The sequence below is a fragment of the Phaethon aethereus genome (genome assembly GCF_964289735.1).
Source record: "Phaethon aethereus genome assembly, chromosome: 23".
Lineage (NCBI taxonomy): Eukaryota > Metazoa > Chordata > Aves > Phaethontiformes > Phaethontidae > Phaethon > Phaethon aethereus.
Genome location: NC_138599.1, coordinates 1,923,371 through 1,946,389, shown reverse-complemented (window position 1 = coordinate 1,946,389; position 23,019 = coordinate 1,923,371). Strand labels below are relative to the sequence as shown.

The 23,019-nt window shown below is 51.4% G+C and overlaps 3 protein-coding genes across 3 annotated transcripts; 1 reads left to right on the top strand and 2 right to left on the bottom strand.

Annotated features, from left to right (window-relative positions):
• Positions 1-5,310: 5,310 nt before the first annotated feature.
• FDXACB1 (ferredoxin-fold anticodon binding domain containing 1) lies at positions 5,311-8,529 on the bottom strand (the record flags this gene model as incomplete). The annotated part of the gene is given in 5 exon segments (XM_082009985.1): positions 5,311-5,875; positions 5,877-6,497; positions 7,226-7,384; positions 8,024-8,227; positions 8,373-8,529. Coding segments are annotated over 5 exon segments (1,695 nt in total). The 5' UTR covers positions 8,519-8,529.
• A 4,480-nt stretch (positions 8,530-13,009) lies between these two features.
• CRYAB (crystallin alpha B) lies at positions 13,010-16,287 on the bottom strand (the record flags this gene model as incomplete). Its single annotated transcript, XM_082009972.1, has 3 exons — positions 13,010-13,213; positions 14,379-14,501; positions 16,090-16,287. 3 exons carry the CDS (start codon positions 16,285-16,287, stop codon positions 13,010-13,012), a joined length of 525 nt encoding a protein of 174 aa, XP_081866098.1.
• Positions 16,288-18,433: 2,146 nt separating this feature from the next.
• On the top strand, positions 18,434-19,838 carry HSPB2 (heat shock protein family B (small) member 2; the record flags this gene model as incomplete). The annotated part of the gene is made up of 2 exons (XM_082009877.1): positions 18,434-18,527; positions 19,387-19,838. The coding sequence occupies 2 exons, from the start codon at positions 18,434-18,436 to the stop codon at positions 19,836-19,838; spliced, it is 546 nt and encodes a 181-aa protein (XP_081866003.1).
• Positions 19,839-23,019: the final 3,181 nt, after the last annotated feature.

The window sequence follows — 23,019 nt, the reverse complement described above, 5'->3', positions numbered from 1 at the left end:
ACACAAGCTGCCAGCTGACCACTATCAAGAGTGCTGGGCTCTTTCCTCCCTGGAGGCAGGTGAATTGGCAGTGGTGGCTGGTGACTTTGGCAGGGCCTTTTCCTGGGAGGTTTTGGGGGCTTGGGCAGAAGAACTACCTGAGGTGGGTTCCTCATCACTTGGGAGAAGCTGCCACTTCAATGCAGAGAAGCTGTTTGGAAACTGGCTGGTTTGGGGCCTGCAAGTGGTGCTTGCCACCCTAAATCTCCTGCCCTGCCCTGCCATGCCCTGGTCCTCTTCCCCTCTGCTCTCAGCCCCAGGAGCAGCTTGGGAGAAGGAGAACCATGGGGAAAGCAGAAGGCTGGGGGGAAGGGGCCCATTCCGGGCACTGGGTCGTGCCTGCAAGCGGGGCCCGGGTCCTGCCCAGGCAGCCCTGGCACCGGGAAGCCCTTTTATTGCCTTGAGCTGGGCCACCGCCCTGGAAGCAGGGCTGGGGCCTCTGCTCTTTAAACCTCCAGGCTGCTGGGCACCACACGGTGAGAAAAGCGGGTCTGAAGAGGCTGAGCCCAGGGGGGCAGGGGGCGGAGGGGGGAAGGACGGCCAGGGGTCAGGGAGCGCTGTGGGGAGGTTCCTCCGGGGGCTGGTGGCCCTCTGTCCTCCAGGCGGAGGAGCTGGCACTTGACTGCACGCTCCTTCCACAGCAGCAGCTCCGGGAGAAGAAAGAAAGAAGAGGCATCTGTCGTGTGTGGAACTGCGAGGCAAGAGCGAGCGAGGGGAAGAGCGGCAGGCTGAAGAGGAGGAAAGAGAAAGGCGCTCTGGGCAAAGGGACCTCCCTGTCACCGGGGCTGCAGTCACACAAGAGCATCCTTGGCGCTTTTGGGATGGTTTTTATGACTCTGGGAGGGGTACTTGGCTCAGTGCCATTCACTAGGTAGTTAGAAGCCATCCCAATTCTGTGTTAAGAAGACACAACTTCCAAATTTTTGCCCCTGAAAGCCCAGGGCCAGGGACACCCGCCTGATTACAGGGGGTCCCCTCCAAGCACCTCCCGCCAAGCGCAGGGGACTCGCAGAACCCTACTTACAGGGCGGTGCCCCTCGGCTCGGCCCTCCCAACAAGCCCCAAAGGAGCCCAAGGTTCCGGCCTGCACCTGAGTTACGGGCTGGCCAGCCTGGCTGCAGCACACCACCACGTCTTCAGGAGCCCAGGGAGCGACCTCGACCCCAACTGCGGGGAGGTCGCCCCAGCCAAAAGCCACGCCAAAGGCGGGACTGCGCCCTCTGGCACAGCACTTCCTCAACCTGCACCCTCTAACGGGTGAGGGAGGGCTCGGTCCTGTTGGCTGGCTAAAGCAGCCTCCCCAGCCCTGCTTACAGGGAGGTCAGGCTGCTCTTGGGGACAGAGGGCTCCACGGCTCGTGACACATGCCCCGAGGACAGGGCTGTCACGCTGGCACGTCGCCAGCGGGACAGGCAGCCGCGCAGGCAGAGACCCAGGCCCTGACTACAGGCCGGTCACGTTGCCCGCACTACGACTAAGCGGCTTCACTCCGTCCTTGGAAAGGAGGGGCAAGCCCGGACTCCCTCTCCGCTCGCGGGCTCACAGGGGACCCCCCTGTTGCTGCACAGAGCCCGTCTGGCCCTCCTGGGAAGTTTAAGCTAAGTACGCTGCAGCACTTTTAACAGGGGCCTAAACAAGAAGATCATTTGCTCACTCACTCACACGGATGCAGACACATACACAGACATGGATGCAGACACGGACAGGGAAAATCAGAACTTCCCAGAAGAGCGAGGGAGCTCTGTGCAGCCAATGTCTGGGGAGCCGTCCCTACCGCAGAGCAGGAGAGGAGAGCATCAGACCTGCCCCCCAGGCTGCATGGAGGCCGGCGGAGCCTCAACATGCCAAGGGGCTTCAAGGGTGGCCAAGGGACAAATGCCGTGACATGCCCCGACTCCGGGGGGTCATGCTGGCCAGGCCGCCAGCGGGCAGAAAGCCGCCGGGGCAGGACGAGGGGGTTGGGGAAATGGCCCTCCCCTGCTTACAGGGTGGCCTGGGGGTCCAGAGAGCTCCATTCCCCCTCGGGTGCGGAGAGGGTGGCTCTCACCCTCCTTACAGGGTCACCACTCTCTCCGGGCAGCCTAACCATGGGGCAACATGGCAAAAGGCCAAAGACCCAAGCCCTGGTTACAGGGAGGTCACCCAGCGCAAAGGCAGCCAGGGCACCAAAGGTGCTGGCAATGCTCTTGTGTGACTTCAGCCCCAGTGACAGGGAGGTCCCTGTGCTCAAAGCATGTTTCTCTTTCCCCCTCTTCAGCCCACCGCTCCTCCTTTCGCTTGCTCTTGCCTCACAGTTCCACACAGTGCCTTGTGTTTCTTCTCCCAGAGCTGCTGCCAAGGAAGAATGGTACAGTCAAGCACCAGCTCCTCCGCCTGGAGGAGGAAGGGACACCGGCCCCTGGAGGGAGGTCCCCACAGCGCTCCCTGACCCCTGGCCATCCTTCCCCCCTCTCTACCCCCTGTCCCCCCAGGCTCAGCCACCTTAGACCCACCTTTCTCACCGTGTGGTGCCCAGCAGCCTGAAGGGAGGCAAAAAAGCAGAGGCCCCAGCCCTGCTTCCAGGGCGGTGGCCCAGCTCAAGGCAATAAAAGGGCTTCCCGGTGCCAGGGCTGCCTGGGCAGGACCCGGGCCCCGCTTGCAGGCACGACCCAGTGCCCGGAGAGGGCCCCTTCCCCCCAGCCTCCCACCTTCCCTGGTGATTCTCCTTCTCCCAAGCTGCTCCTGGGGCTGAGAGCAGAGAGAAGGAGGGCTAGGACAGGGCACGCCCAGCCCCACACATCCTGGCTCCACACCTCTGAAAGACTGGAGCCAGGGACACCCACCTGCTTACAGGGGGTCCCTCCAAGCGCCTCCCATCAAGCACAGGAGATGCACACAGCCATACTTACAGGGTGCTCCCCCTTGGCTCTGCACACTCAACAAGCCCCATGGAGCCCAAGGCTCCGACCCACGCCTGAGTTACAGGCTGGCCGTCCTGGCTGCAGCACACCACCATATCTTCAGGAGCTCCACTTCCCCCCCAAGGGCAGAAATGGTGGCTCTCACCCTCCTTACAGGGGTGCCACTCTGTCTGGGCAGCCTCACCATGGGGCAACATGGCAAATGGCCAACCAAAGCAAAGACCGAGCCCTGATTACAGGGAGGTTGCCCAGCACAAAGCCAGTCGGGGCACCAAAGGTGCTGGGGATGCCCTTGCGTGACTACAGTCCCAGTGACAAGGAGGTCCCTTTGCCCAGAGTGCCTTTCTCTTTCCTCCACTTCAGGCTCCCGGGCTTCCTCCGCTCCTCTTCTCCCTCGCTCTTGCCTCGCGGTGCCACACGATGGTTGCCTCCTCTGCTCCACCAGCTGCTGCAAAAGCAGGAGGATGCGGTCAGGACCGAGAGGGACGCCGGCCCCAGAGGGAGCTCTCCACAGAACCCCCGGCCGTCTTCCCGCCCTCACCGCTGTCCCCTGCTCCCCCCAGAAAAAAAAACCCAAAAAACTCGCAGACCGGCTTTTCTCGTCGAGTAGGTGGTCCGGTGGTCCCTTCAGGGACGAGTCCGAAGAGTCCTCTGCTGCTCATGGCTCCTGGCTGCTCCCGGCGGGGCTGGACCCTCCGCACCCCCTACGGCGATGGCTGACCGCGCCTCCCCGGGACGGCGCCTGAGCCCCAGCCCTACCCACGGCGCTCGCAGACCCCCCGAAGGCGATGGCCGACCCCCTCCCGCCCGCCCCGAGGCGATCGCGGCCCCTTCCCCGGCGGCGCCGGCGCCCGCCCGCCCCGAGGCGATCGCGGCCCCCTCCCCACGAAGGCGACGGCCGACCCTCGCCCGCCCGCCCCGAGGCGATCGCGGCCCCCTCCCCACGAAGGTGACGGCCGACCCTCGCCCGCCCGCCCCGAGGCGATCGCGGACCCCCCCCGGGCGGCGCCGGCCCTCGCCCGCCCCTTCCCCAGACGGGTCCCGCTCCCCTTCCCCTCAGGCGGCCGGTCTCCCCCTCACACACGCGCGCGGCCGTTGGTGACCCTCGCGAGCGCCGGCTGTTCCCGCCCGCTCGCGCCCCGGCCCCCGCGAGACGCCCGCGCGCCGCCCGGGGGAAGGGGCACGCGCCCCGCGCCCGCCGCAGTGCCCGCGCCTCGTTGCCCGCCCCGCGGCGGGGACCGTCTGCACGGCGCCGGCCTGCGGCGGAGCTCCGGCGGCTCCCGCCGGCCTCGGACCCGCTCCCCGCGCTGCGGCGGCTGCGGCGGAGCCGACCCTGCTCCGCTGGCAGATGCGGCAGAGCCGGTCGGCACTGACGGGATGGGTCAGTGTGTGACAGAGCCGACCGCGGCCCCACCAGGCTCTTGCACTTACGACTGGGAGACCTTTATTCTGCCGCCAAGACTCGGGGGGCTGCATTGCTGGAAGGCAGAAGTAGATTTTCCAGCTGCAGAATTACTTACTGGTGGAAGTGTCCAACAGAACTACCTGGTAGTGCCTCTCCGTGTCTGCGGCAGCCACAAATTGCATAGTGCCATCTGGGAGTCGCTATACTGTCAGCAATGACCTCGGGCCTTAGAGTCTTTAACATCTGCTCAAAGATGACCCATTAGGATCCGCGGTGCTGTCGCTACCTTTCCCCAGTGTAATCCTACAGATTCCAGAGTTCTCTGCCAGCGGTTACATCTGCTGAAGCTAGTAACGCACTACCGGTGCTACAGCTGCCTTTTAGGATCAGTTAGCATCCTTTGGAATCTAGTAATGGAATTACCGTTTGTGGTTAGCGTCTGTACCAGCTGCTCAGAGAACAGCCTACTGGTGCACGTGGCTGGGGCCCCACCGGGTGCACCCCTGGCACTGGCAGCCCAGCACCGTCCTGCCCTCGGGACTGAGCACCTGCGCAGGGCATTTTCAGTGCTCAAACCATACACAACCCTTGAGAAGTAGTAACATCCTCCCTCTGTCAGCGTACTCGATATGGTCACCACCACTATGAGGGGGCGAACACAAGCAAGAATAGGAAAAGTGAATTGGCATCAGTACGAGATCAAGTCCAGTCTCACAGGACTCTAGCAAAGAAAGGCTCCACTTTTTGAAATGAGGTTTCATTACACACACGCAGAACAGGAAGACACTTGATCTTCATTAACAGGAATTTCTGCATTTAGAATGTGTGCAGGTACTTGAAGTCCACACCGCCGTTGTAAGAGGCACTGCAATAACACACGGCGTTAGGTCCAAGAAGATGTAGGCCACATTTCCCAGATAGGCAACAAGGGCAGATGCTGTTCCAGCACCTGAAAACAACATATAGCTACCGAAGAGTTACATGCAAGCGTTGGCTTATTTCCTTCCGAAAGAGCAGCTGCATCTCTGCCACCTCCTGGCGGCTCAGTGCCTTGTCACAGGACTGAAAGGTCAGCCGGTAGCAGAGGCTCTTCCGTCCAGTCTCTGGCTGCTGGAAACTGTCGATTAACTGGATGGATATGACCGTTTCACTTGACACCCACCTAGCAATGGTGTGAAAAGCAACTTCATCAAATTCTTCCCCATCAGGAACCCAAAAACTGACATCATGCACATAGGAAGGTGGATAGAGAGAAAAACTCTTGAAAAGCCTTAACTCTCCTCTAGGGAATTGACGGAGGAACCGCATGTCTGATGTCCAGAGCATTCGCCAGTCAGATATTCCACAGATCAGCATGGCTAGGAGGTCAAGATTCAATGCAGCAAAGACAACAACCAACTCACTGCTTGCTAGTTCATAATGAGCTGTCCCTATAATTCCCACACAGGCGCCCTTCTCACAGGAGCCTGAAGTACCTATCTCCATACAGATGAAGTACTGAATTTTACTAAGCTGAGATTCAAAAGCAGCAGTCATTTAGCTCCGTTGCTGCAAAGCTCGTTGCTTCCTGCAGAGTGATATTCAGTTTAAAGCTAGAAATGGTCTGGTGAAGTGAATGTATGCTGGTTTTAATGTTATTCACCAACATCTGGATACAGTTGTTTTCCGTACCCCTGTTAACTGCACATACAAAAACCATCTCATGAAAAACAGGCGTGGAGTAAGGAGTGATCAGACACTTCCTGAAAACTGGGCCAGAAAGAACATGAAGTGTCCCCGGGAGAAAGGGTCCTCTTTGTATTATTGCCTGAGCATAAGGGAGAAGGGAAGGTCTGAGATAATACTGTTTTGAAATGTGGTATCCCTCTTGTACATTCACCCAGTCATTCTTATCTGGGTCCCTGCAAAAATCAACATGGGAAAATAAAACTGTGTTTTCCAGTCCGTTAGACATTTCTTCAGTGCTTGGAGTCTCCTCTGAGCTCAGAATGATCCAAAAGATATTTGAGGGACAAACACCATTAAGGTGACCTTGGTGGAGCAGAGAAAGGCAGTAGTCAATATTTTGTAATGGAAAGGTTTGGCTGAGCTCTGCAGTGAGCTTCTTCTTTACTGTCTGTACTGGATGATTTGAATTTAGTTCTAGGAAACCCCTGTGAAAAATAAAAATGCAAATTACAGACACCACTAAACAGATTTCCTTAAAATGCCTTCCTGTGATCATAATTTGGGTGCAGCAATTTACTCAAAAACAATCTCAGATATTAAGCCTGTTTCTAGTAACTACCCGAGTAAGCCAAGTCTTTCACCAAAGTTACTGCAATGGCTAACACGTTTTCAGGACAGTGGTGTTTGTCTCCAGGTTGCAATCAAGAATTAACCGCAATTTTGCTGGTAAAAAAGGATTGGGACTTAACAGTCAGCATCACCATTTACACTCAGCACAGACATTACCAAACTACAGAAATAAATCAAATTATGCAAGTCCTGGATAGTTTCCAAAGTATGCAGTAGTTAGTCTAAGAGGTTAGCATTTTTCATCCTAGCTAGCCTTAATATAGTGGTATTAGCAGACACCAAGTTAGCTCCTGAATTTCTTCCATGGCACAGTAAAACAGATTAAAGTTTTCATCTTTATTTGTTCATTCAAGTATACAGCAACTTGGTCTCAAGCATAAAGTTTCTTTTTGTTCTGTAGACTTATTTTTAAGTAGGCCATAACCACAAGCCAACATGAAGCAGACTTGAAGATGAAATGGAACAGGAAATTCTGTAAAGGGGAAGTGAAGCAATTCCATTTTATCTGACACCTATGCTGGTCATTTCCATTGAGGACACGAGTGTGTATTATTGCCAAACAGAAACTAATTCTAAAACTTACCTATTAATTTTATCCACAAGTACTTGTGGTACTCGAAAAGAAACTTTTCTGCTTTCCAGTTCTATCTCGCAGATTATAGGTTTGAAATACAGAAGTGGTGTGCTTCGTGTGAAAATGTGGTTTAAGGCACCTTCTACACAGAAAGATTTATCTTGACTTCTGACAATACACAAAAGCAGAGAAAAGTCACTGATCGTTTCCTATATTTAATGTGTCACAAGTAAGCATTAAATTACACAGATAACTGTAACAATAACACCTCTTGTTGAATCTCAGGTCTTGTTACAAGGTGACAAAAATGCAACATGACCATATTTTTACTGGTCAAGTGGTCCAACATTGGAACAAGTTGCACAGAAAGGTTGTGCAGTCTCCACTCCTGGAGACTGAATGTGGCTCTGAGTGACTTGCTCTAGCTGGCTCTGCTTTGAGCTGTAGGGTACGACTAGATGATTGCAGGAGGTCCCTGCCAACATCAACCATGTTGTGATTGTCTGCTAAGCAGAAACACATACCACAGTCCTCCTGCTGTCTTTAAGCCAAGATTGCCATTTGTTCTGAAACGGACCATTTGACCTTTAAAATCCTAAGATAATCTTATTTTTTAGAGGGTACTTTGGCAAGAGGCTCGCATTTTTATCTTGGCTGTTCTGCTTAGAGGCAAAAAAGAACTGTACCTATTTTAAGGAAAATTTAAGGGAGTTGTCTCTAACAAACAAGATACTAAATGAAGGTACTAGTGCTAGGCATTACAAGAGCACAAATACCAACTTTTCCGTTTTGCCACATGGTGGTTACCTGTAGCCTGTACACTTATATCCATGGATAGTCTCTGCTTTAAAAGGATGAATGTTACTCAAGATAAATCCAGCTCCTGCTGCCATAGCCACTATTTGCCAGCTGTTGTGCCATTCTCTCCTTGGTTGATCAGCAGGTGTCCCGCCCTGTCCATTGCAGAGAGCCACATGGACCTCTCCCTCCTCTGTCAGCACTTCTGCAGAGCTGGAAGGAAAGCCATGCAACAAGAAAAATCCTGCTAGCACACCCAGGGATTTTATAGTGCCAGGAAAAAAACCTACCCTGTAACACAGCTAGAAGTCTGTATAAAAGCAGTCATTTAGCATAGAACTACTTCTGGTTTACTCACCTATGGAAAAAGTGGGCAAGAAGCTCTCTATTCTTCACTACCCCAGCCTTTCTCCCACAGTGAGGGAAGTTGAAATAAATACAATCAAATTCTCTTTTTTCTGGTAAAAAATAGTCCTTCAGCTTGGTGCAGTCCACAGAAAACATAACTTCAGCTCCTTCAAAAGTAAACGAAAAACAAGACACTGATGTTCCTCACTATGGACATTTTGAAAGAAAAGTATCAATTAAAGTCCTCTAGTCCATTTTTAAGCATATCAGAGTAACAGCTGCCAGGCATCTTCCCATTCATGTGCATTAGGAAATCCAGAAAGCCTAGGTTCCCTTTGCTTTCTCGCAGAGACTTCTAACTGGCTACTTGTCTCAGTACTATTTCGGTATGATTAGATTTTAGGGTATTTTGATGTAGCCTCTTGGACAATTCCAATTCCTCGTGGCAGAAGCAGGCTTCTGAGATGCCTGGAGTGGTGAAGGGCTATAAAGCGAGTGCACAGCTCCTACTGAGGCACGGCAGCGCCAGGTCCCCGGTTTAACGAGGGCATGCCGCTCTGGAGCCTTGCATCGACAGTTACGAGAGGAGCGGTTACAGCTAACGGCCGAGCACTAGTGACACCCTTTCTCTCCCCGTCCCAGCCTCACACGTCGCTTTGACCGAGGGCCCCCACTACCACCCTCCCTCCCCACCGGCCGGCCGTGCCCCGCCTGCGCCAACCCACCTCTTTCCCGCAGCCGCCGGATGCTCTCCGCGGCTCGCTCCCACCTGGACACCTCCTCTTCGCTCTCGTAGCAAGTGGCCACGACGTGGGTCCCCGCGGCCCCGCACAGCGAGGCCGCGAACGAGAAGTTGCCCTCCCCGAGCAGCAAGACGCGCCGCGCCGCCTCCATGTCCGCAGCTGCCGGCGCTCCCTCATGACGTTTCTTCCGGCCAGCGGGCCGCCGCTGCGCTCATCGCCTGTCGGTGGCGTCAGCCCGCGCTGCCCCATCGCCTGTCGGTGGCGTCAGCCCGCGCTGCCCCATCGCCTGTCGGTGGCGTCAGCCCGCGCTGCCCCATCGCCTGTCGGTGGCGTCAGCCCGCGCTGCCCCATCGCCTGTCGGTGGCGTCAGCCCGCGCTGCCCCGCTCGCCCGTGAGGTCTCGGGCGGCCGGCTGTGGGTCGGCGTGCAGCGCCTCGCCGCGCCCCGGGCCTCGGCGCCTGCCGTGGGCCCGCTGGGGAAGCGGCTTCTTCGCTTGGCCGCGGCCTGGGCCTCTGCGGGCCTCCCCGGTGCTCTGTCGGCAGCCGCTCCCCCTCGCGGGCCCTTTGCGCAGGGCGCAGATAGCTGCTGGCGTCCCTGGCGAGGCCAGGAGCTGTAATTGCGTGCCGCAGCTGTCCCAGCACTGCAAGTTACGGCTCGAGAGAGAATAGCGATGCTTTTCTGTCACCTGTTCTACTTGTGTGTCGTCAGCTGCTGCACAGGGCAAGGACAGTGTTCAGGAGTCACATGGGTAATGACAGTGGAAGGCTTAAAATTGGCGAAGGCAAGCTGCAGGAGAGACCTACCACCTGCAGTTTATGAGGTCTGGTCTTGGTTCCTGCATTGGGTCCCTTTGTCTATTTCAAAGGGTAGGTAAGGTACTCCAAGAGGTATTCAGTGATGTGAAATTGAGAAATGCAGTATACAGTTCAGCAAAATAGATACTTACCATACCACCTTCTCCCCCTCCCCCCAAAAAAAAGAAAAAAAATGGTTTTTGGCATCAAGAAGGAACACAATTCTTCTTTGATGCCCTCTGTCACACGTGAAGGTACAGGAGGTCCCTCTTCAGCCACCAGGGGGGTCGAAGGGACAACATTCCATGTCATGTTACCTGCTGTTGAGATCCAAGCTGATCCTAGGGAACTGTTGATTTCTATTGCCAGATCATGTCCAAGATTTGTTTGTACAACTCCCTCTGTGGCTCCTTAATGCATGCTACTGGACATGGGGAACTGTAGATGGCCTGGGACAGCAATTCTCACTTTTTCCAGTATGGCTGAAGGTACACCACCAATGAAAATGATTACTCAACAAAAACCCTTACGGGTAACTGGAATGAAGAATGGTACAATATCTAGAGAATTGTGCAGCCCAAGCCACTTCCTTCCCAAGTATGTCCTTGCGCTTTTCCTTATTGTAGATATAGCAAGTCTCAGTTGAGATGATTACTGGTCACTACATTTGTCATGCACACAGAACATTATCTTTTTCATCCCCAGCTACAAACACATCAGAGGTAAGCCTCTAATGAGTAGCTTCCCTTTCTGCAGCCCTGCTCCTAGTCTTTTCTACTGTTTTTTAAAAATGCAGAAAGGCAACAGTCAGCACCTTTTTCTCTGTTGAGTGCCCTACAACAGTCCCACTACAGGAGTAAAGATGTGGGGAATGTTTTTTTGTTTAAACTCAGTCTTACTCCTTGTAACAGTGGCCCCAGTCCAGCTCTCTTGCCTCTGCTGTTCAGATGGTGAATCAAAAGTCATCACCGAAGCTTTGTGATCTTAGGTTAGTCTGATTTGAAAGTAGTAGTGCAATTGCAGATACTTTGGTCTTCCTGTAAGATATAAAATGTTAAAGTTTTTTACTTATATTTAGCCATGCTAAATGTGAGTTTTTCTTTTCAGTATACTCATTGCTTTGAAACAACATACGCTTCAGATTACAACAACGGAAAGCATCAGAGAATAAAAAGTACGTGCACAGAACTGAAACATAGTCTCTTGGATCTGTAGTGTAGCTAAAGAGGAGCTTCTTAATGACATTTGTGCTTAGAGATGACAGAATTGTTTTCTGTCATTTTCTTACTGTTGAGTTGTGCTCCAGTGCTGCCACAGAACAGGTATTTCGAGTCATTCAGGGAGTACTATTTGCATTTCAAGTATTCTTGACTAGCTAACCTCATCAGGTTTATCCCCAAGGAGCTTTCACTCAAAATTCCCATTTCTTGCTTCTGAGTTTGAGCCTAACAAAACCCTGCTCTATAGAAAAAATTTCCCTCAGTTGCACTTTCTGGATATATTCTTACTACTTTGCACTTACTTCCTCAAGTTTATTTGTGTTTAGGATTTCAATGAGAATCTCATTGGTTTCCAGGCCACCACCCTGAGCTGGAACCTCCTTCATTCAACCCAACTGCTCAGTCCTTCCATACAATAGACTACAGGCCTCCATATGGCAGCGTTTTCTTTGCTTGTGTCCAACACTCAGAGAAGGAACAAGAAGTGTGCAGGAAAAGCAACTGAGATGGAGACAATCTGCAGACTATGCCTGCAGAAAAACAGGAGGCCTGTCTGCTAGCAGTGCTACAAGGATATCCTTCAAGCAAAAAGACCTGTCACACATTAAAGCCAAATGTAGCATCATGTGAAAAATGTTCTTCCTGCTTTCTAAGCTGCATTGTTTGCAACCTATGCATGTTTCTGTCATTTGTTTTGTGTGCAAGTCACCAGTCACCCTACACCTTATCAGTCAAACCCACTAACACCTTAACTGGAAGAGCTTATTAGAACCAGCTAATAGGAAACACTAGACCTTGGCAATTAGGTGGGAATTAGGGTATTTGACAATGACCCCACATCACTGAGTGCTCATTTTATTTTTCTCACTTAATACCATGGAAGAAGGATGCCCTCTCAGTTCATTTGAGATTTAAACTGATCCCTTCTAATACAACTTTTGTCTTAGCAGGTTAGAAAATAGGTTATAACTGAGTCTGATGATCTGTGTGACAGATCTATGGCATTCTGTTCTTTTTGGAGATGAATTTTAGAAATTCAATTCCAGCAATACAGACTTTCCTTTATGCTCATATCCCTTTGAAGAGAGGTGCTAAGCAGATGATGACACCTGAGAAGGACTTTATAGTGTTTTGTACCACTCAACAATGTTAGCATAAATCAGAGCTGTAAATATATATATATAAATACTGTAGACGTCAGGTCCTGCTCATTGTTTCAAGGACACTGACAACATAGTTTCAAAGCGATGTGATTTGCACCATGAGAGCAGGTTGTTTCTCTCCTCTCTGTATATATCTATGTTTACTGCAGCTATGCAGTTTTCACCTGCAAATGCTCTGAAATCGTTGCAGCACTTGGATGCTTCTCTGTAACATGAGTCATTCTAGAGATTTAAGATACAGTTGTCTTCCATTCAGTTGTTGTCTAATACCCACACTTTGAATGGCTTTCAATCGTCACAAAGTTGTTTTACCAGTCTAATCTCCGCTGGTGAAACTTTTCTGTTGTTTGTGAAACACTCTGAAATCCTCTGGCAATGTTGAAGGAAAAGGCTTATGCAATTAGATGTTTGCAAAACATTAGAGTACATGAAGTGAAACTAGCAAAGTGTTTCTGAACACCAAGACAAGCTCTCCTGGACACACCTGCCACTCAAGGTGTAAGCAAGAATGATGCCAGGTATGTTTCCTTGCACAGCAACCTTGGCTTTCTTGACCCAACACTTCCCTTGTCCTCAGTGCTCAAAACAAAAAAATACAAACTGCTTATTCATGTTTTATTTGTTAGTAAACTTACTCAGCATAAATAATAAGAGTAGCCATTCAGTATAGCTGGCATCTGAGGAAAAGTGCTCTTGAATGGCCCCCCGGGGTGACTTTAAATAGCAGCCTACTTCCTTTGGGCTCCTGCAATGGCAGGCTTCTCTTCACGGGTGATAGGGATAGTGCGCTCAGGGACATCGCTTTGTTTCCTCGGTGCGCTCACTGTCAGGACACCATCCAGAGAGAGTGATGAAGTTATGGTCAGAGGGTCCACATCATCTGGAATCCTGTATTTCCTGTTGAACTCCCTGGCAATAAAGCCATGCTCATCCTTCAAAAGGAGAAGAGAAGGAACAGCCCTGATTAGAATCACTCAGTTCCACCTAAACCATGGGTCCTTTGCATAAAGTCTGAGCTCAGGAAGATCCAGCTCTCAAAGGAAAACATTTCAGAAAGTTAAAAGAGTTTTTATTATGAGATGCCCTTTTAAAAGAGCCAAGACTGGCCAAAGTGAGACAATGCCCTGCTTAGGCTGCAGGTGCCTGTAGGTACACTGTTTACAGGAGTAAGCTTTATGTTCCAGCTCTTGTGCCAGCCAGAGACTGGCTTCATAGCACAGTGGTATGCTGTCATTCCTAAGATGCAGCAGCTAGACCTACATGCAGTGCCCAACTACATCTGTTCCTGAGGGTCTCCAGAGCTCTGGTAATACACAACTTTCTAGTGAGCTGGTTTCTGCTATAGTACTTGATTATTTTCTTAGCCAAAAAAATTTGCAGAAGCTATGTCAGGATTACATGCTTCCACCAGCTACAAGTAATGCTGTATTTCCTGACTGACAGATCTGTGCTCCCAGAAGGTCTTACAGCTGACAATTCCAGTGACATAGCTATTTTATCATGTGGATTACTTTCCTTCTGGCAAGGAGGTGGGGGGTGGGAGGGAGATGGGGACTGGTAAATGCTCTTACACAGAGCTTGGGACATGCCTTTTGACTCCTGTGCCTAGTTGCCACACAGGTGTCCAGAGCCAGGAAGCAGTGGGATGACTGACAGCAGAACACAGCATTTAAGGATTACAAACTGATGGATGGGCCTTTTTCAGGAAGAGGTAGCTTCATAGTAACGGAACAGGGTAATGCACTGATTCATTATGTGGTTTAATTACTACACTTCGTTGTTAGCTTATTGAATGCCTCCCTGCATTCCTGGCCTCTTCCCAGAAAGAGGGAGGCCCAGAAATGCCCGGTTCTAAGATGATTTTCCAGTTCAGTTCACAGTTCATGTAACATCAGCAAGAAATCTCTACCCTGTTGCTGCCCAGTCTGGGATGAGCTGGGGGGTTGCACAGAGCATCTTCCATTAGGACTGGTTGATAAAAAACATTTACAAGTATTTGAGATTAGCACAGGAAAGGATTGTTTTGCAGTCTCCTTTTTTAACCATAGATGAGGAAGTTCACACTGACTATCAGTCGCACAGTTAAAGTAGAAGTACCTGGCGCTCCTCATGTTTCCCGTGAATTTCTATCATGTCCCCAAGCACCTTCACTTTTAGCTCCTCAGGGGAGAAATGCTTCACATCAAGATTTACAGAAAATTTGTCCTTCTCCAGTCTCATCTGCAAAACAAGGAGGTAACTTCAGAAAAGAGCAGGTGAGGGTTTAATCTTTAATAGGGTCTCAGAATATAGCAGTTCAAGACTCAAACTGGTATCCCCTTATGCACTGTCTGACCTTCATTTGATCCTGGGATTCTGATCTGGGTGGCTTTGTCCCTTGCTGGCCTGTTACATTAATGCCCATCACTACAGTATCTAAAATGTGAATGCTTTCTCTTGATCACAGGGGATAAATGTTTTCCTTGGGAGGGAGGAAGAGATTCTCTTAACCTGAATTTGTTAAAACTGACTCTTTAGTTGGCATACACGTTTTGCATCCAATGCTTTTTACAGAATGTCTGGAGGTTTCCAGTTTCTGTGACTGGATTTTGCAAAGTCTTTCAAGCAAAAGAAACCCTGACTGACTGTGCAGCTGACTACAGCTCATCTGCAGGCTTGCAGGCCTTCCTTTGCATTATCACTCTTTAGTAATCAAAATAATGTGTCACTGGTGAGCGGTACTGCCTCACTGCTCACCTCTGTTATCTGAGCAGCAGGACTTCTGCCAAAACTCTGAGACACCTGCTGCTAATCTCACCTCCTTCCCTTCCATTTTGCACTTTATCACCTCTAACAAATATTGCTTTTTACTGTTTCCTGAGGTTGAGTTTGCATTTTCTGCCTGTCTTGGACATATTTGTGGGACTTTGCTATATGAGCTGGCTGTCTCTGCCTTCCTGCTGTATTCATAGTCAGCAAGCACGCGAGCCTCCTGGAGCTCTGTTCTGGGACGTGGAAGCAACCTCTGTGCCAGCTCTAGGCTTACTGGTTTCTGCAGTTTGACCTGGGAATCTGAATGCTTCCTCCTCCTCCTTCTACATTATTTGTGAAGATTTCTCCACTGAGATAGTCAGATGTTATTATCTGTGGTGCTTATTATGTCTGCTTCAGTGGACAGCCAGACCCAGGTCACTCAAGGGAAGATTAAAAAAATACTTTCCTCTCACTACTTTGGCTTAGAATAGCTCTACAAGTTACTTGTAAATAAGACAGTTGACTCACAGAACAGTCAAGGTTGGTTGAACTGTGTGCTCAGACCCTGAAGCAAGCAGACGGCTGCTTCATGATCCTTTTGGTCCTGTGTCTTTCTTAAAAAGCTGCTCTCCTCAGTAGTGACTCTTTATGCCTGTTTTCCCTCAGCAACTCTGAGCTCCCATACTGCCTGACATGAGGATACCACTCCCTGTGTTGTTTGCTTCTCAGGAGGTAGTGGGATTGAAAGTTTTGCAGAGCAGACAGGGGAATTAGGCTTACTCCTTTCTTTCATCCGCTCTTGCAGTCATTTCCCACACACGCTCAACTCAGTTTGCCTCTATTCCTATCACTACGGCAATACTTACTCTCAGTCACAAATGATTAACAGAGCTTGCAGAGGTTCTTGCCTAATGCAGAGGAGCGGAGGCACAAACACAACACCCTCTTCCCCAGCCTTTTCCTAATAACCACCTACAAGCAGCTTTCAAGTTCTCCGCTCTCATGGGTCTCCAGCTCCAGACCCATCAGGATGTGCACACAGTGATAACAAAGAGCATTAAGAAGAGAAGATTACCTCAGAGAGTCCCGTCTCTAGCCAACTGGGCATCCGAAGAATGGGGGATCTCATCAGGAAGGGACTGAAGCTGGGGGAAGCAGGGAGCAGCTCTGACTCCTGCAGATGCTCTCCAAAAATCTGGTCAAAGATACGATTCGGTGCCAACCAAGATAGCAGGGGTCTGCGGATCAGGGGGTTATGAATGGTGATATCCATTGGAGTGCGCTGGAGGAGCCTGGCAAACAACTGTGCTGCAGTGCTGTGTCGGGAGCTAGGGACAGCTTTATACCCATGCAGCTGGCCTGGCCTCCCCCTGCCCCCCTCCCCTGCTGAGGCCTCTTGAACAGTGGTGTCAGGGATTTTATTGTCCCAGTCCTGGGCTGGTCCCTTCAGCGGTGCCCAGTAGCTGTCTGCGGGATTTGAACACACTGCTGAGGAGGAGGGCGAAGGGGAGAAGAAGAAAAGGAGCCTAATGGGGCAGCAAGAAGCCAAACTGCCCAGCCGCCCGCCCCGCTCCCCACGTGCTGTTTATCTGCAGAGTCACAGGCAGGCTTGGCGGATGTTCACAGCTGCTTTGGGTGCCAGCAGGATCAATGCAGCTCCTATCTTTGGCTCACAGGGAAAATGACAAGGGGCCATTGTTGCCACTGCCAGCACTGAGACTTCAGCTCCCCACGTCACCCACCAGTCTAGGAAGAGACTAGAGAGTTCCTTTGCCTCTTCTTAAGGCAAAGGAAGCCACAAGCCTGCTTTAGTCAGGGGGCAGGAAAGATCCCAGGAGGTGGGTGCAGCTCCCTGCAGCCCACTAAGCCCTGCTGCCTTAGTGCATGCCCATTGGCGTGTGTGAATGAAGGATGGCTTTCTCCACAGTGCTATAGCCCAAAACCTCTCGTCCTTTGCCCATTACAGAAACCACTTTGCTGGAAAGAGCAGAAGAGCCTGACACTGTGACCTCAGAGTACTCCAGAGGGCTGTGAGCAGAGATAAACTGGGCATGCCAATGGCCTCCATGGTGCTGCACACCTTTGCAGGGATGCAAGCTACCTACCTACCACTGTCTGCCTGTGCCCCTCCACTAAGATGATTTCCTATAATTATGCTCCTAATACATCTCAAGTCACACACTTATTTTAATTCCTGCCTCACCTGTGAACCTAAATCATGGGAAGAATGGCTTCAGCCTAGCAACTGTCCTTAAAGGGCAATAGCTATTCTCTGCCTCTGAGAGCTCGCAACTTAAATACAATTACTGGCTTTACAGTCTGACCCTCTTCCTCTCAGCTTGCCTGCAAGAATAGGGAGCAGAATTTGGTCTGTGCAAATGCAGGCCATAAATACCTTCTCTAATTCTCCATTATATCAACAGTAGTGCACCTGCTCTCTCATACTGCAGGGACATGGACTCAAGAAAATCTCTGGTTTCAGGGGACAAGGAGCTTAATCGGGCACTACTTCCCTCCCTCACCCCCCACCCCCCATTTCAACAAAACTAGTTCTATGCCACCTTCAGATCCCTGATTAACTAGTGATCTCTGGCACAGGCATTTCTCCGAGTCTCATTACATTGTGTCAAAGCCCTGGCCAGGGCACAGTCTGGACAGCCAGCTCGCAGCAGCACAGTTTGGGATGTGGAGGTGTCAGTAGTGGGATCTAGATCCTGTCTAGACCTGCTTAACTATCTGCAGCATTTCACCACTCATGGAAACAAAAGACTTGAGCTGTCTGCTCAGCTTCTGGGAAAATCAAGCTCCTTTGTGTAGGGCACAGGAGAGGCTGATTTGGGCCCTAAGTTCACAGCAGGGCGATGGGTGTGATAGTGACTTCACATGACTTTGCACGACCTGATCAAGCACCACCCAGCATTAGCTACTGCCCTGTCCACACGTGGTGTTTCAGGGCCAGCTGGACCAGTGTCAGGGACTCCTTGAGCCTTCTTGCAATAAGCCTTCTTGCTGGCCCTTGCCTGTGGGAGCACCACAGGCAGCAGAGCCTGGAGTCTGCCCTGCTTTCTCCTACTTTAGCCTCCCTCAGCACACCTTTGTGCCTCCCTGCTGTACGTGGATGCCCATTTGCCTTCTGCACGCCCTGCACAAGGAAGGGATCTTGAAAGCTGGGAAGAGGTGCAGAATTTTCCTGAGGCGTCCCTGACTGCTGGCAGTGCCTGCACTCCCTTCTGGAATGCAGTGAGAAGCTTCCCTCGTCACCCTGGCGAGGCATCCTGGGGCCTGTGCGCGTGGCTATTTTCGTCCATCTTTTTATCACACACTCCTCCCTGTGGAATTCACCCAATTAAAACCTTTCAATCTGCAGCTTTCACTCTCAGAGGCAGTGAGTGCTGGAAGGTCCTCTTCCCGAACACACCATGTCTGCACGGACTGTCCCCCATGCCTACCCCATGAGTTCGGAGTACGAGTTTGCCAACCCTAGCAAGATCTACGACCAGAACTTTGGTGAAGGTAAGAAAATAGATGGGGTGCCCCCAGCACCTTTTTCTCTCCTCTGGTGCAGGAGGGCTGGTGGAGTCCCCCTGGGGAGACAGAGCTCCAGAGCAGGCCAGGGAAGCTGGAGCCAAGGAATTTTGAGAATAAGAATCCAGGTCAAATCAGGGGGGAATGACCAGGGAATAGCCAGGGTCTCTCTCTTCAGGTCCAGTTCCTCCATCCATGCCTACTGCTGCTTCTCCTGTCCCTCCCTCATGCCCACAATGGTCTGGCATTCATGCATATGCTGTGCAAACATATACAAATGCAAAATGTGCCAGGGAGGGGGGAGAGGGGAGTTTTTGCAGCCGGGGGCAGTGGAGAAAAGCTGAGCTGGGGTGTTCAGCACAAAGCCGGGCAGTAGCTGGCAAAGGGGAAGGAATGTGGGCAGCAGCAGAACCATTCAGCACCAGCACAACAGTGTGAAAAGGCAAAAAGCTCCAAGGAAAGCCCCCTGGACAATGGCACACAAAAGGCATTTAGTTTTTCACCATCAGCATTTTCCATGCCCATCCCTGGCTGTGGGCTTTGCACTGCAGAGCACCCAGTGCCTCCCTATGCACCCAGCAGACATGCGAAAGATGGATGTCCTTGGGTTTGCTGGCAGCTGCCAGCTGTGTGGTGGGAGGCAGTGGCTGGCAGGCATCTGGGTCTCTCTGTGTTTTGGAGACACAGAGGTAGGAACCGCAGGAGGCTCCATCCATATAGTGCTGATGTGGTGGCAAAACCAAGGTGTTTGCCAGGTCCCAGCCTCCTCCTGTCACCCTCCCCTATCTGCTGCCAACCAACTCCTTCCCCTGGAAACCTCACACTCCTGACTGAGTCTCATTTTCAGGTGTGTCCCCATGTGAGATTTTAGCCCCTGCTCTGTACCACGGCTACTACATCAGGCCTCGGATCAATAAGCAGCTGGATCGAGGCACCTCTGAGATCAGCCTCAATGAGCACAAATTCCAGGTGTTCCTGGATGTCTGTCACTTCCTGCCAGATGAGCTCACTGTCCGCACCGTAGACAACCTGCTGGAGGTGATGGGACAGCACCCACAGAAGGCTGACCGCCATGGCTTCATCTCCCGAGAGTTCACTAGGACCTACATCCTCCCTCTGGATGTTGACCCCTTGCTGGTGAGAGCCACGTTGTCCCACGATGGCATCTTAAGCATTGTGGCTCCACGGATGGGGAAGGAGGTGAAGGCCAGAGTCAACGAGGTGAAGATAACACAACAGGAGCAACCAGTGGGGAAAGAAGAACAGTCTGAGGAAGGAAAAGGGAAAGAAGAGTCCTAAAGGCCTCAGATTTGGGCTTGAGCAGGGAGGGATGGGGGGACAGGGATGAGGAATCCATGGTGCCAGACCCCTATTTCTCACTATCAGTGTTTAGAAGGGCTGTGAGGCAGCCATATATATGCCAGACTTATGCTTCTTAAGCCTGATGGCTGGAAAAAGGGATTTGGAACTGAAAAAAGAGGGTGACTAAAGTGTTACTGTGAGGGACTGTAATGCAAGCTTTCTCCTAGGTCAAGTGCTTGTTGAGCACCATGCAGGGTGCTCCTCTCTCACCCCAAATGGCAAGGGTCACTCTTATCCTAAACTGTGAGGCTGTGTCACAGTGGGCTGTTAAACAGATGCTGTGCTCTAGCCCAGAAGGGTACTGAGAAGAGGGGAGAGATGATCCCAGTGCCTCGCTTCTGAGCTAGTGGCTGACCTTTGTGGAGATGGAAGGTGCTTGTTGGTCTGTAAAAGTGCCTGCAGCTCTCAGGAGGAAAGAGGAATAAATGTGCCTCTGATCTTCTCTTGTTTGCCTTGGATTCATGTTGCTTCTGGCCAAGCTACTCTGCAGCAGGAAGGATGGACAGTGCCTTAGCTGCTCCAGATGCGGGGAGCAGAGCAGTGGAGAGTTCACACTGAGCTCGTCTGTGGAAATGGAATCAGCGGGGACTTGGAGGGACTCTGTGCATGGGGCAGCCAGGGGGACCTCTGTGATTGGCCCTCCTAGCTCAGGTGCAGCTGGAGTTACTTGCTGTTGTAGGGATCCCACAGTAGGCAGTAGCCTTTAGGAGAAAAGATGTAGACTGATGGGCTCTTGGAGGATCACTGTGAGTTTCCAGACCTGGAGCTGGAGTTAGCCCAAGTAAACAAATGACAAACCACAGTCTCTGCTTGCTTCAGCCCTCTAGTTTATGGGACATAAGGCTTGTTCACCATAGAACCTTTCCAGCCCTTGTGAGGAGAGTGAACCCCAAAATGCTGAAGGAAAAGGCTCTGCTCAGTTCTCAAGTGCCTTGCTGGCATCTCAGCACTCTCTGTAGAGTCACAGAGGGGATGAATTTGGCCCCTTTTGCAGACACCATGATGCTACCAGCTACATGAGAAATGTCTCTGTAATTTTGTGATGTTGGGCCAGGGATCGTGTGTGCTCCTGTCAGTGGCAGCTGCTGCCTCAGATGGCCCTGAGGGCTCAGCAGGTGCCAGTTGCAATTGTCATGTCAGAGCCAATTAAGGCAGCCAAAATGCTGTGTCACTGACCAAATATGGGGATCCCTGGCATGCATCAGTGCAGCCCTCCCACAGAGGAGAGAGGAGGTTCCAAGGTCCCTGTGGACAAAGCTTCTCCCTTTCCCTGCTGGGATGTGACCTTCAGGCTTCTGCACTCTTCCTCCATGAATACCTAGGGCCAGAAATGCCCTGCTCAGGAGTCTATCCCATGGAGCATACCTCCTCAGTTGCTGAAACACTAGTATAAGGCTGCTCTTTCATCCTTGCCAGGCAAAGTGGGATCCAGACCAGAGTGAACCACTGTGCAGCTATTTTCTACTTCTCAGGGCCCCTGCCAGCAATGTTGATCAGAGTCAAATTAAGAGCAGCCCTGCCTGCCAGCCTCATGAGAGCAAGTGCAAGGATGGCTAAGCCTCCATTCCCTCAACTCCATGCAGATCAGATACCCGCACTAACAGTCTGTACTGCTGAGGGATGCCCTTACTCATGAAGTAGGACCAGATAAGCCGCTGCCAGTAAGTATTTCAGACACTGTCAAAATAAAAATCACCTTTACAACAGGCTTTGTCTAAGTCATTAATAATAATTCCAGAGATAATCCTGGGCTAGTTACTTTCAATCACCTGAAGCAGCTGCTTGTAAGGGCAAGAACAGCCCAGTCCTTTACTGCTCCCCTGTGTACGAGCCTCTCTGCTCCTCAGTGCATGCCCCACTAACCTCATGCACCGCACCAGGTACATACCGCACCCCATTTGTGGCAGCACTCACCTGAGTCCCAGGAAGGCTGAGTTCCCAAGCCCATACCCCTGTGGTGAAGGCAGAGACCTGTGTCTGTGTGTGGCCTCAGGCATGGCCATAATTTCCTTAGTCTCCTACCATAAAAGGATCCCTCAAATTCACAGCCACTTCAGAGCAGCAGCTATAAAAGGGTTTTCTTTGTCTCTGATCTGGCATCTTCTGTGTTGGTAAGAAGGATGTATGATCCTCTCACTCACTGCAGGCCTCCTGTCACTAGGATAAACATCTTCACTGGATTTGGGATAGGGAGGATGGCCAACATATGACCTGCAAGCTGGGCAAAGGGTGCCTGGCTGAAGGAGTGTGCATACACAAACAGTGCAGACATGGCACTCTAGTGTGTGAAATACCATCTGGCCCTGCTCTGACTCTGCAACACAAGGGCTGTGGATTGCTGAACCACTGGGGGCTTAAAACAGCATGTGGCCAGGGCTGGGGCTGCACAGGGAGCAGATTCTAGGACAAAAGTGCCAAAAAAATTTCAGAGCTCTCTCTTTGTCATTTTTTATAGACAATGCCAGCTTGTTGTGTGCCTGTACCACACCTATCACAATGTGGTGTGATAGGTGTCTGAGGTACCTTGACATTACTGAATAGAAATGCACAGCATTAGTAGTCATTACACAGTTCTGTTCCCCCTCCGGCTCTTATTAGCCCTGTCTTTGCTCTCCAATGAGTTCATTCTCTATGCTGGGCGCCTGCACGCTCATCCTGTGCCAGTTGCACAGCTTGTCACCCAGACGATGTCCCTGACTGCATGAAGACAGCTGCCCTGCGCGGTGATGCAGTGAGAGGGGCTGGCACTGCCTGGTGTCAGCCACGGGGCTGTTCCTCTCCACCCTGGCAGGCTCTGCACAAAATAGCCTGATTGGTTTGCTGAGCAGGAGCACTGGAAGCCATGCTCTCTTTCATGCCTGCAGACACAGACTGAGGAGGGAATGCAGAGTGGCAGCCAAATGCTCTCCAGCTCTGCCAATGTTTTTGATGCCTTTCTGTTTCTCTGATGGAGCTCAAACCAGCAGCTCCGGTATTTGTGAAAGGGGCTGATGGGAACAGGCTCCCAGCCTTTTTTTTTTTCCTTCTCCACAAAGCAACAAAGTCCAAGTTATCCCAGAAATCAAAACAGACACTGTCTCACTAAATCAACAGCGTCTGTGGCAAACTCAGAGACACA